Source organism: Parus major, chromosome 4, assembly GCF_001522545.3.
Source record: "Parus major isolate Abel chromosome 4, Parus_major1.1, whole genome shotgun sequence".
NCBI classification, from domain to species: domain Eukaryota; kingdom Metazoa; phylum Chordata; class Aves; order Passeriformes; family Paridae; genus Parus; species Parus major.
This window is the reverse complement of record NC_031771.1, coordinates 14,903,240-14,916,238: the sequence shown is the minus strand read 5'-3', so window position 1 is coordinate 14,916,238 and position 12,999 is coordinate 14,903,240. Positions and strand designations below refer to the sequence as shown.

General features: G+C 42.0%; 1 protein-coding gene across 18 annotated transcripts in view; it reads right to left on the bottom strand.

Moving 5' to 3' along the window:
* Window positions 1–12,999, bottom strand: part of ADGRL3 (adhesion G protein-coupled receptor L3) — a 489,797-nt gene that overhangs the window by 208,686 nt on the left and 268,112 nt on the right. For all 18 annotated transcript variants that reach the window (XM_015625411.2, XM_015625414.2, XM_015625396.1 and 15 more), the window contains one exon: window positions 1,325–1,434. In XM_015625411.2, the coding sequence (XP_015480897.1) occupies window positions 1,325–1,434 (110 nt within the window). The remainder of the gene's footprint in view (window positions 1–1,324; window positions 1,435–12,999) is intronic.

The following is a 12,999-nucleotide window of genomic DNA, read 5'->3' as shown; positions in this document are numbered from 1 at the left end:
TTGGAGTGTATTCTGCTTGATAGGGCAGACCCTGAGCTCTGATGTCAATCTTTCTGTGGGTTTAATAGCTCACCCCATAAAAAGTATTCCATAGTTGCATCTAGAAGCTTCACAGTTTTGTTCAGAAAAATCAGAGTCCCCTGCCAGCAGAGTATCCAAGTCCCTCAACAGAGAGGTCCCCATTACTCAGAGAGGTGGTCTTGGAATTTCACAGAAGCCAAACAGCACACAGTCTTTCCAGGCTGTGGCAGCAGGCAGGTGGCCACCTCCCCCCTGAGGGATGGAGAACACCCCAGGGGCTCTGAGCTCTTGCTTCCCCTCTGGACAGGGTGCCTGTCATTGCTCAGCCCCGTCTGGCTCTCCTGCAGCCCATGCTTGAAGCAACAAAGATGTCCTCGAGCCAAACTCTGGGATTCAGCAAATCGATGTCTCCTGCTGCTCTCTCAATATAACACTGTGAGTTGAAAGCATACATTCCCCATACCTGCTTTATTATTTTGAGAGGTGTGCTATAATAAGGTTTGGCCTGCTCAAACAGAAAACCTGAAAGTGATGCTGTTATTCAGCACTCAGCTCTCTACAACTGCTAATAAAAAGTGCACTTCTCGTGTTATCATTGCTATTTCCTTTGTCAGTTATGCCCTTTTTGGCAGTAGGGCCTTAACTCTATGTAACAAATTTGGTTTCTACAGAAAGCAAATTCTGAGGTACACAACTTTTTGTAGCTCTGAATTTCCCATTGGCACACATTGCTGTCCTCTCAGGTGACTGGCTTTCTGCCCTCAAAAATTTACTCTAAAATGGCTTGCCTGTAATTTTCCTTCATAACTTTGGAGGCTTATAAATTAGTATTTTTCTACCATCAAACATCAAATCACCCAAAAGAATAGGTTCCTACACCTCCCTGGTGATACAATACTGTATTTAAGACACTTATCAAATGCCACCAATTACATGGGCATAGGTCAGTCGAAGCACACTGCTGTATGATTAACAGCACCAACTTCTGTGAAGAGAAGCTGTAAGCTAGCAATAGTGCTTCACTCCTCCAGTCTGCTTTCTCTAATGGGGTTTCCCAAGTGTTTTCCAAAAGATGATATGTCACTGTTGTGCTGTACAACACAGAACATTATTAGGATATTTTTAACCTAAGCACAAACCTGACACAGAGAACCATTTTTCACATCTTATCAGCTCAGTCTCATATGATGCACGTGGTCTGCTTTACTTGCCCTTGAGCAACAAGAGACAAGCTCAAGGCTGGCCCAATCTCCACAATAAATCTTTACAGTAAAAGCAAGTGCAAATATATCAAGATACATACTGTAAGGGACACACTCGTACTGCACTTCCAGGTACTTGTACGTGCCAGGGCACGGGTCTGGAAACACATCAGGGCCGGCAACAACCGCACACTGGGTCCGATTACTGCATCTGGAAAGCAACGAAGGTGAGAGTCAGAAAACACAGCAGACAGAAGGACAGGTCAAGAAGCTGAGTGGCCACTCCAGTGTCAAAAAGATGCAGGAGCCAGGACTTCTGCATCAGCTGGGGAAGCTCAGCAGGGAGCACATAGAGGCTGATGAAAAACATCAACATCATCATCAGCTTTTTACCACAAGAGGCATGGTGGCACAACCCTTCCCCTCCAGGAGATATTTCTTTACTACCAGCATCCTCACCAAACAAAATGCAAGGACTAAACCAGCAACAGTGGCAAAAAAATAATCATTCCAAGTTTTACAGCATACATAGCAATATGTTTTGCAACATTTTTATAAAGTGTTCCCACAAAACTAGTTATCTTTGGCTTCTTAAGCCAAAGCAAAGATGAGAAACAGAAACACTTGAGTAGGAGGAAAAAAAATCACTAAATAGGCTGTCTAAAAACCAAAATAATGCTTTTCATACAAGGCCTGTTAGGGAAACTTCTCAGTCTAGTCATTCCCAAGGCAACACCCTTGCATTAGGCTCAAATGGCTAAGTTATATTCCATCATTCTGCCCAGCACGGATGCAACTCCTGAAATGAAAGCTTGTTCTACATGAAGAATACACACATAAGGAAGTGATCCTGCCTGCTGCAGTGAGCATCTTTCAGCTTAAGAGCACACACAGAGAGGTTGGGTTCTGCAGGATGCTCTTCCTGAGGCCAGGGTCCATGGGTGAGTGATTTGTGCATGTGTAGAAACATGCATTTGCCTCTGATTTCATGGGACAAACACCTCTAATGTACAATTGGTGATGTAAAAATATTTAGCAAACAAGTGATTCTATAGAGAAAAATCTTCAGTTTATTTTTTTTAAAAAAAAAAAAAGACAAATATTATTTGTCTTTGATTTTTCTGCTTTTGCATAGCAGAAGGAGACCTCCTAAAGGTTAGACCACTGCCTTTATTTTCTTTAGGATTCTGCCTCCTCTGACGTGAAATGGGACCCTGACCCTCCTGCTCTTCTGGCAGAAGCTGTGACATCCAGCACAGAATTCATTTAGGTCTGCAGTGGAAATGCTTCGTGTTTACCTGAGGCTACAGTTTGTCAGACTTAATGCGGATTTTATTTGAGCCTATAAATTAAAATTGATTCATTAGTGACTGCCTTAAGCTCCATAATTTCTTTAATTTTATGGAAAGAATAGTAAGAGCTGATATGCTTGCTCATCAGGCTGTTCTGCTGGATACCAGATAATCCAGAGGCCTGGGACATTCTCATGGTTTCCAGCTGAAAGACATCAGTTGTCACAGCTTGTCACAGCTTGCTGTGACTGGTTTTATTATATAGACAGAAAAATAATTTTCTTAACAAAAAACATAACTGTCTTCACCCATGCTGGGATATCACAGGTAGCTTGGACCATGCAAGTGGGCAGTTTTCCAGGAGTGGCTTTGAACATCATCCAAAATTTCACTTTCAACAAAAATCCTTCACTGGGCCCAATGTGCCTTTCAAAAAGCAATTTCACTGGTCTAATCAATAGTGTTCCTGGCTGAAGGGCCAGCACTGGCCACATTACACAGAATAACAGCAATGGATCAAAGACACCTTTCCAAATCATGAGTAAAGATCAAGAATTATGAGGAACAGGAGGTGGGGGAAGGAACAAATACATTTAGGGTTCTTCTGCATTGTGTTTTCTTTCTGTTTGCAAGGAAGCATTTGCTTTGAATGGTCAAGCATTTCCTTATGGCCCTATTTTTTTTTTTTTTTAATGCAAGAACTAGAACACATAAAACAGAAGTGAAAACACACAACCTAGAAAGCTGTCTGTGAACACCACAGTTTTAACTTCCTCAAATGCATACCACCTTCTGCATCATCAACAAAGACACTAAAAGCTTCATGATATGAGGGGTTGAATGGGGAATGCAGGATGCACAAAAATGCAAAAGCTTTTTCCCCCAACTCTAGGACATCCTGAAGCCCCTCAATACATTCCTGGAATGGGGAATGGCAAAGCCAAGCCTACCAAGCACAGGAACTTTCAAAGAAGGTGAGATCAAACTATCAGTGCCACCTTGGGGAGGAAACACAGAAAACCAAAAACGTCTCAAATACTACGTGGCATCAGTACCTCACAAAATTAACTAAAAAAGGGTTCATATTAAATTTAAAAAAACCAACACAACAAATCCAACAAGCAAACAAAAAACAAACCAACATGAAAACCAGGAGAGCTCAACCTCTTGTCTTTTTCACACTCCTTTCCTGTGGGCAGCAAAACTGTATCTGACACTTGGCATTTTGAGCTTCCTTTTATCATGCCAGTGTGAAACACACAGGTTTCTCATTCCAGCACACTTAAGGGATGATGGCAATTTACACTAAAAACCATAGGAAAAAACCTAATGCCTGTTCAATGGACTATTACTGTCAGACATCAGGATATGGAAATTTTAAGGGGAGAAAGAGGTAAAAAACACTCATCATTAAAGCTCTGGTTGCTCTGCTTTTGCTCATGCATTTTATCCCTTTTACAACAGATTCTTGGTCCCTTCAGCTTTGTCATATTTCTTTCCAGACAGATTAAGGGCCCAGGTGACACTAAGTGACATGCAAAAAGTGACACAGGAAAGGAGATGTGTAAAAGATGATGAATCGGTAGCCTTGAAAATGACAGGGAGTAAAACCGTAATGTATTCATGCCATACTCCATTTCCAGCAAGCCAGGCCATGAGCTCTTGCTTGTAAATCACAGGATTTTACATGGAATCTTGGGATTTCTTGGCACCTGTGTCTTGCCAATACTTGCTCCAAACTCCTGCAAGTTGTGAGGCTTAGTGCTGGGTACTGACCTTTCCAGTAAATGCAGCAAGGATTGTTTTTTATTATTATTCTTGGTTTTTTTCTGTCATGTCCTGTCTACCACTGCACATCCCACTCCACTCCCTCCTTTCTTTTAATTTTTCTCCCTTTTCTTGAAAGAAGATCTTTGCCAGCTACTGGAGGTACAGTTTGCAGTGAGAACAAGCAATACACCAGAGCTGGTATGAAGCTGATAATGAATGTGTCTCCTCTACTGGGCAACCACAGAAACACCACCCAGCTTATATCCTTAGCTATGCAGTAGGAACAGCAGCTCTGCATCAGGCTGGACTCCTCTCCAACAGCGCAGCAACTGCTTGCATTGCTAGCTTTAGCCTATCAACTTTAGCATAACTGCAGAAAACTAGTCACCTTTTTCACACCCACATCTGTATCTTTTATTACTTTACACAAGAACCTCTTATTTCTAGCACTGATTTATCATCAGCTCCTTCAAAGCAAACCACTCTTCCTTCCCCATCACTGCCCTCATGTGCCCATCAATGCCCTCAATTTTTCCAAGCAATCCCTGGCCTCTTGGGGTATTTCTTCATTCTCCATATGTTCTGATGCCAAGAAAACAAGAGAACTGTCAGAGGACTCTGGGAATTTAGGGGACCATATAGACAGTTTTATGCTATTAAAAAAAGCTTCCATTTTATTTGTTTGTCCAGCATTTTAAAGGCAAATGTTCTGGAGACACAGGTGAATTAAAGTAGCCCCTCAAATGGTTTTAGTTCACCTTGTTGTTTATTATGAAATCTTGACAAGATATTTATAGCCATCTTTTTGTGTGTGTGTTGGTTTGGATTATTTTGCAGTCCTTATTTCTATCTGCCATCATTCCCCTTTCCCTGTTATGCCCTGAAGGTCAAAGTGAGCCTATGAGTAAAAACAGTGCTTCTCAAAGACCCTCTCCATGTCTTGGCCACCTCCATAATTGCTGCTGAGATTTGTGGACATGTTCCCTGAACCAAGTGTGTCCACACAGCTCAGCAAGACCAACCAAGAGACCAGAAACCAAACCAAAATCCAAGATCAGCATTTTCAGCCCAACTTGAGACACTGATTCCTGTCTGTTCCTGTATGTTCAAGAAAAGAGAATACTCCAAACCCTCCTATAAGTTAGTCCAAGGTACCTGGCAGCCTTTAAACATCCATCATCTCATAACCATAAGTTCATGTGATTCACATCTATGTTTTGGAGAGGAAAAATCACCCTACTGGGAAAACGGTAAATTGTTGCATTTGGAAGGTTATGAAAAAAACAAAAAACAAAAAACAAACAAACAAAAAACCACAACAAAAAACCACAACAAAAAACAGAAAGAAAGAAAAAAAAGGGGGTGTCCCTATGCATTCTTTCCAACTGCATTTTATCCCTACTTGTTAAAACCCCCATTTTGTCTTTCTACCTGGATATACGGAAAAATATTTAACCTAGAAGCAAGGTGTCAATCCAGTGTAACAAATACAGTGTAACAGGAAACACAGATTATTTTTGCAGAATTCTCCCAGTTCCAGTGGAAAATGGTTTTCAGGAGTTTTAATGTGAAACAGGAATAGTATTTCATATGTCATTTGTATTGCATTTATAGCAGTGGGACTGAAGGAAACATTTGAGTTCAGGACCAGCTGCAGGGCTCAACTCTGCTTACAACTCTCTGTTCAGACTAACTAAAAACAACACCAAAACTTCATTCCCCTTCAGCAAACTTCCATTTCCTCTCCCTGGAAATATTTTTATGATTTTTAAGTGACAAGGTCGTCTTGTGATAGCGAAACGGAAACACTTTAGACGTAAACAGCTGCTTATTCCTGCTGTGATATCTATATATTTTTTTTTCAATGCTGACATTGTTAATATATTTAGCTAGAGACAAAGAAAGGGAAAAATGTAATAGTTTGGCAGTTTATTTTCAGGCTTTCCAGAAACTTTTAAAGCAGAGACATGTCAACAACATCAGGCTAGACATGTCTGGGGCAGTATGTTTGCCAGAACAAAAATGCAAGGGCAGCATAAAATAAAAGATCAATCCCAAACAAAAGCCTTTCAGCATTAATCATTGCAGGTGCAATACCAGCAAGTCCTCCAACTCCCCATCTAGGAGGGGACCAGACAATAAAAACAGGTGCCTAAACCACAGGGGCTAGGAAGATCAAGAGAAGAGCACCCAGAATCCATGCACAGCTCCACAACAAGCCTAGAGACTCAAACACTGATTTCATCCCAACACACCCTCCTTCTCCTTATCCTCCAGAGACAAGCCCTTCAGAGATGACACAACAATTTCTGCAACACCAGAAGCTCCTGTGAACATGGCACAGTGGAAACTACTACAAATGGGGAAGCCACCTGCCTCCTCTGAATCCAGAGATTGTCAGTCCAAGCTAGGGTGTTAAATACCCTGAAGATCAGAAAACTTCACCTCCAAGAACTTAGATTTGTGCAGCACGTACTGAGCTGCCATATCCAGCCCATGCTCTGCTAACACACCCTGCTCATAGCTGGTGCTACCCTCCACCTACAGCAGCTTCCAACCAGGGATCCATCCCTAATGCCCAAGTGTACCAGCCAAACCACACCCCTGTGTTTCATGAGCACTGGCTGACAAAAAAACAGGGCACTCTTTCCCTCTGCCCTCAGCTGAAACACCTACTTTACACAGACTTCATTTTTTTCTGCAAAGACAAGACAGCCATCATGTGCCCAGGCACGCTAATATAGCCAAGACATCAATATCTAAGACTCTTTCTCAAGGTCTATTATGCTTTTCTAATGGTTTTACAGTAACAGACAGACTTAATTCATTATCCTTCATGGCAATGCTGCAAGACATCCTTTTCCTTCCCTGGAACACAAAAATCGCCTCTCTGGATGAGTGCTTTAAGAAAGAGGCTGTCACAGCAAATAAGTCAGCCAGGAGTGTGTTCTCCCCTGTCAATATACAATATTTCCAAATCACCCCTTTAGGAAGAAACAAGCAGAAAAAAAAATAAAAAATAAAATAATTTTTAAAAAGCATCCTGGAAAAAGTAAACAGGAAGCAAAGAGAAATATCACTAAAAAGTGGAGCTCACGTGATGGGCTGGAAATAAGGGGGAAAGGAATAAAAAAAAAAAGGCAAGCAGAGAAGGGAGACCATGGAGAAGGGAGAACAGAACTGTAAGCCTCAAGAAAAGACTTGGGTTCAGCACAATTGCTTTCAGTAATGTGCTGCACAAAAGCAAAGCTAAATCCTCCACCTGTTTAGCTTCCAGAAACAAAGAATTCCTCAACAGAATCTTTTTCTGCCTCTGCAAAAGCTTAAAAGCAAAGCATCTAATGACAGGGAGATGAAAATCCAGTTTCTCTAGCATTTTTTTCATTATGAATGGGCCTTTTTATTGATCTTTCAGAGCACTGAGAGGCTGGCTTTCCAACCTCTGCTGCGATATAATTATCTGCGGTGTTTAATGCTAGCACAGACGAGTCCCACTACACAGTGCATTTTGTTGTTTTATTGACGGGTTTTAATTATCCAGGTGCTAGAGCTGTCAGATAGACTGCTTCTTATGTGATCAAACTAATACAGGATGAGGCAGAGCACTCTAATTGCAGCCTCACCGAGTGCCTCTGTGCAGATATGCCAACGAGATACATCTAAACTGCTATGATTATTGTAAAATCTTACAATCTTACAAGTTTGATGGGAAAAGGAGTCCTCTTTCTATAGCTCCAACCTACTTCATTCCCCTTGGTATTATTTTATATTGAACAAAGGAAAATTGAAGGAAAACAAGCCTCCAAAAGCACCTCAAAACCCCAGCCAGCAAAACACCAGAAAAATCTCGCAGAGCCAAACCAAATATGAGCTGCAAAGGTCACCAAAGGGACTACCTTGATATGTTATGGAGAGCCTGGGAGCAAGAAGAAAAACAGGTCCTGGAAATGAATTAAATACCAGTTTTGCACAGTAAAAACAAAAAAAAAATAATTGCACTGTTTCAACTCATTGATAAGGCCCTTAAAATTTAATGAGAGGCATTTAATAGCAAATTCACAAGATTTAAGAGTTTTCAATAAAAATTTGGGGCGCCCCTGAACATGGTGTATCTGCTCAGCTGCCAGGGACTCCCCAGGCCAGTAATCTGAGGTCTAGGGCAGGACTTGCCAGTGAGGATGATGTGATTCATTATCAAGCTCCAAAAGAGAGTTCCCCCAAGCAACAAAAGCTTTTTCCCCTGGGCTTCATCACGTAATGTCTCTTCCATTTCGTAGTTTCCTTGGATTTCTTTTGCCCAATCTCCTTGCAATTAGCAAAGAGAGGAGAGGAGGTGAAATCCCCAAAGGCAACAAATGTGTAGGGCAAGAGGTGAGCCTGCCATGTGCCCGGTGCCGGTGTGCCAGGGTGCAGCATCCCTGCAGCTACGGGAAACCTGAACGTAAACCTGGTGAGAGAGACTCTCATCCTTAAAAAAAGAACAACAAAACAACGATCTGCCCAAGCCGTTGGGTGTATTTGGACAAAATGTTTGGGTCAGCATGGAAAACAGGTCAGCACTGAGCACATCTCAAGCAGACAAGCAATGGTGTTGCTCCAGCTGCAAGGAGATGAGGAGACAAGCAAGGATGGGTTTGCAATGGAGGCTAACATTACTGGATGGTCCTCAGGGCTAAACACCACACCAGCCAGGCCTTAAGACTGTGAAGCTCATCTTTTAAAGAACTACATCTGCCCTTTTACAGGTACTCTAGTTTTTCCAACTCCATAAACTTCTGCAGCAGCCTAATAAAAATCCACTACAAAACACTGTCAGGGTATCTGGAGAGGAGAGCAAACACCTAAAACAAACCAACCAATAAAAGGCTCATCAGTTTAGCCAGACTTAACACTAGTTAAAATAACTGTGAACAGAAAACAATCTGAAAACAATTTTTAATTTGGGCTAGGGGGTCAAATTAAAGGCTAAGGGAGATCTGGGCTGAATTTCAGCTGGCACTCCACATTACTTTGTCTTCATTGCCATTTTAATGTAAGTCAGTGTGAGTTAAAAAACATTTTTTCTTCTTTAGTGCAGCTACCTAGAGCTGGGATAGCCAGAGCAAGTTGGAACAGGTTATTTTCTCTACAGCAGCCCTGAAGTGTGTTCAGACCCTTAGTCTACCAACTACCTGCCAGTCCACTGAGCCTGCAGCACAGAGAGCGATGCTCTGCCTGATACCAAGGTGCTGCAGCCCTGTAGCACTGCGAGGTACAAACCTCCTGCTCAGAAGTGGCTGAGCAGAAAGAAAGTTTGAACATGAACAATTAGAAACATTTTAAATATAGTAACAAAAACCCATAAATAAATATTCCACCCTGTTTTCAAAGGAAAATCTGGTATTACTTTCACTGCATCCCTCTTTGCTACTTGTCAGGTTACTGCTGCCATTTACTGCCCCCATCCCAGCCATTCAACAGTTCCTGCAAAAGATAAAACTGCAATCAGAGAATATTGTCTCTAAAGGGGCTGAAGTAATCTGTATGCATGGGCTGGTAGGTTTAACATATTAGCCTTTCACCTCTGCAAATAGGGTTAAAGAAAGGTTTGGGGCCAAAATAATTTGTACTGCACTCCATCTCAAATTTGACATAATAACTGAATGAAACAAAAATGAACACGTCCAAATAGCACAGAAGGTCAAGGCTGGGCAACTCCCTGATGAACTAAAGAGTGAACCAAAGGCACACAGGCAGTTCTGCTTCTACAAGCCAGAGCAACATTTCTCTTCACTGCTCTAGCAAATAGCAGGATACTGAGGTGATTTTTAAGAAAAGGTCCATAGATTTTAGTTAAGGTGGCAATTGGCTCTCAGCCTTGTGGAGGAAGGGGAGGGAGGCAGAAGGCTACAGTAAGCTTCCCTTGAAACACAGGACCAACACGCAACAGGTTGTGAATTTAGCACCGTGGCTAAAACAGTTCAGACAAAAAGGTAATATTAGTGAGTAGAAAACCAGCCTCCAACAGCCTGCCACATCATGTGCTATTAACACAGAATCTGTTCGTGGTCCCTGATTTTGTACAGCACCTCGTGGAAAGGAGACTTGGCCTTCTCTGTGTCTCAGGCATTAATGCAAGACAAAAAATCAGAAACAAAACAAATTTTCAGAAAAAAACTAATCCTGAAATGAACCAAATATGTTATTCAATATTCAAAAGTGATTTTTTTTTTATTTTATTCCAACACAACCAATGCTGCCTCTTTGATCTTCAGCCCAAAGCTTGAATAAAGGCAGTCTGCACTTTGATTCTAAGCTCTAGAGAAATCAGAGTGTCACAAAACCTTCATACGCTTCCCAGCTCCACATTGCCCAAGAAAAGCACATTCAGAAGCAAACGGTAAGGGGGAAAAAAAAAAATCCAAATATCAAATGTATTGAAACCACCATTGTGAAGTTGTTCAAAATGTCTAAACATAGCACTGAACACTCTGTGGCTGCATGCAGCAACATAAGAAGGGATGGAAGGAAGCATTTTTAAAAACATATGTCCAGCAGCCCCAGAGAGGGTTTCTTCCACTGTGCTCAGCACTAAGCTGGGGGAAGTCTGATCACACACCTCTACCCTCTCACCCCACCATTCCTTCCACACTTGTCCTTCCCCAGGGCAGTTTTCAGCACATCCATCCATCTATGTATGTATGATGTGTGTATGCATGCATCTATCCATCTATCTATCTATCTTCCTATCTTCCTCTATATACATACACCCACCAGCTCTTCTCCTTCCTCACCCTCTGGTCACCATCCCGAAAGGGACACTACTTGTTCATTACATACCTTCTCTGACTTTAAAACACGTTTGAAAAACAGAGATTTGGCTAAAAAACTCCTTTAAGAAAAAGTCTGATAGGAAAAGGGCCTCTGAACATCTGCAGGACAACAGCTGGTAGGAACAGAGGAACAGGGCTTCTGCAAAACCTCAAGTGTTCTTTGTGACAACATGGAAAATACTTTTTTAGTAGAGGATTCACTATTTCATAATACGGAGCCCGCCTGAGAATAAAAGAATTAAACTTGCTGAACGTAAGACAGCTTCCTTTGAGGAAGCTAAACTCAAAGGCCAAGTTTTCCAGAATGCCTCTGCCTCCCACCAGGGCTGGATTCTTCCAAAGAGCTCGGTTCTTCCTAGAGGAGCTACAAAAAGGCACAGCTGTTCGAGTATGGCCTGGGACTCCTCAGTTCTCAGGGGGAGCAGATGAAGCTGACAGCTATTAAGCGTTTTTCAGGCAGCAGGCTGTGTCACAGAGTGCCTACTTTGGTAATCCAACCCAAAGAGTTCCATGGGGGGAAAAAAAAAAAAAAAATTAAAAATGTAGCCTGAACAGGATTGTATGGGAGCCTTAGGTGGGGCAAAAACTGGGAAATCCACATTCCAGAGCACAGAGCATGTCTCTGGCAAATCAGCTTTAAAATATGTGACTGATGCTGCTCAAACATACTAGCTGAAGTCCAGGGAGACGGATGAAAGGGTAAAGATGCAGGATAAATTCATCAGATGTCTCCATAAATCAGTTCTATAGTTAACATTTGTTCTCTGCTTTTCATTACTTACATTTCTAAAGCCACTGGGTGCCTTGCTGCAGTGGATCTAATAAAAAGGAAGATAAATTTTAACATCCCTTTTTGAAACATGTTAAAATGATCTAACTTTCTTTTGAATGTTAATGGCAAGCATTACAAGAAACACAATGTCTCAAAACAATTCACTGGGGCTAGAAGAGGAAGCAGAGTCTCACTGCAGCCTGGAAATTCACAGTCCTGGTCACCACCCCAACTGGTTTAAAAGATTTTATTTCTGGCCCTAATGTTTTGGGCAGCTTTGTCACCGAAACCTGACATTGCTTTGCACAGACTCCCTGACTCAAGGGCGAAATTCCATACTTGAGAAGAGAAGGAAATATTTTTGGAGACTGGCAGTTTGGAAAAGAATCTGAGCTGCCTGACAGCTGTTCGGAGACATGGGATGCCAGAGGGGTCCCAGCAGAGCATACAGGATTACACACACACAAACACACAGAAAATCATTAAAGTTTCAGTCTCTAAAGTTTCACATTTAATGAAAGAAAGCAAGGGAGATATCTGGAGAATTCTTGGGTTATATTGATGATCCTCCCTTTGCCAAGAGCACACCCTGGGAAACTCACTGGCAGTGATGGAGGGACCCACAAAAATGCCAGTGTGTCCAGGCAGTGTGGAGAGAGGGGGAGCAGGGAGCCATGTCCCTCCAGTTCTCCCTGCTCCATCCCCAGGGGCGTTGGGAATCAAGTGGATGTGTGGCATGGCTGGAGTTGTTCTACAACAGAAGCAAGGACCTTTATAACTGAGTTTAATCCGTTGCAGGTTAAACAAAACAAATGACTGCACAAGTGAGCAATTAAAGAGCATTCCACAGCCAGCCCTGGAAGAGCCTCGCCATTGATTAATTAGGTTCAAAGGGCCAAGGCTAACCTCACAGTCCCCTGAGAAAGAGACCACTTAGCCCCTTCTAAAACAGAAAAAAAAAAGGAAATAAAATATCAGCATTCCTATTTAACACCAAAGCATTAGTTAAACAGCTGCTAAAGCAGTGAAACAATTACTTGGGACTGATCTACATTCAGCTGTATTGTTTTATTACATTCAGGAGAAACTTAATTAAGCTGCTGTTACTTAATAAAAGCACTGTTTCTGCC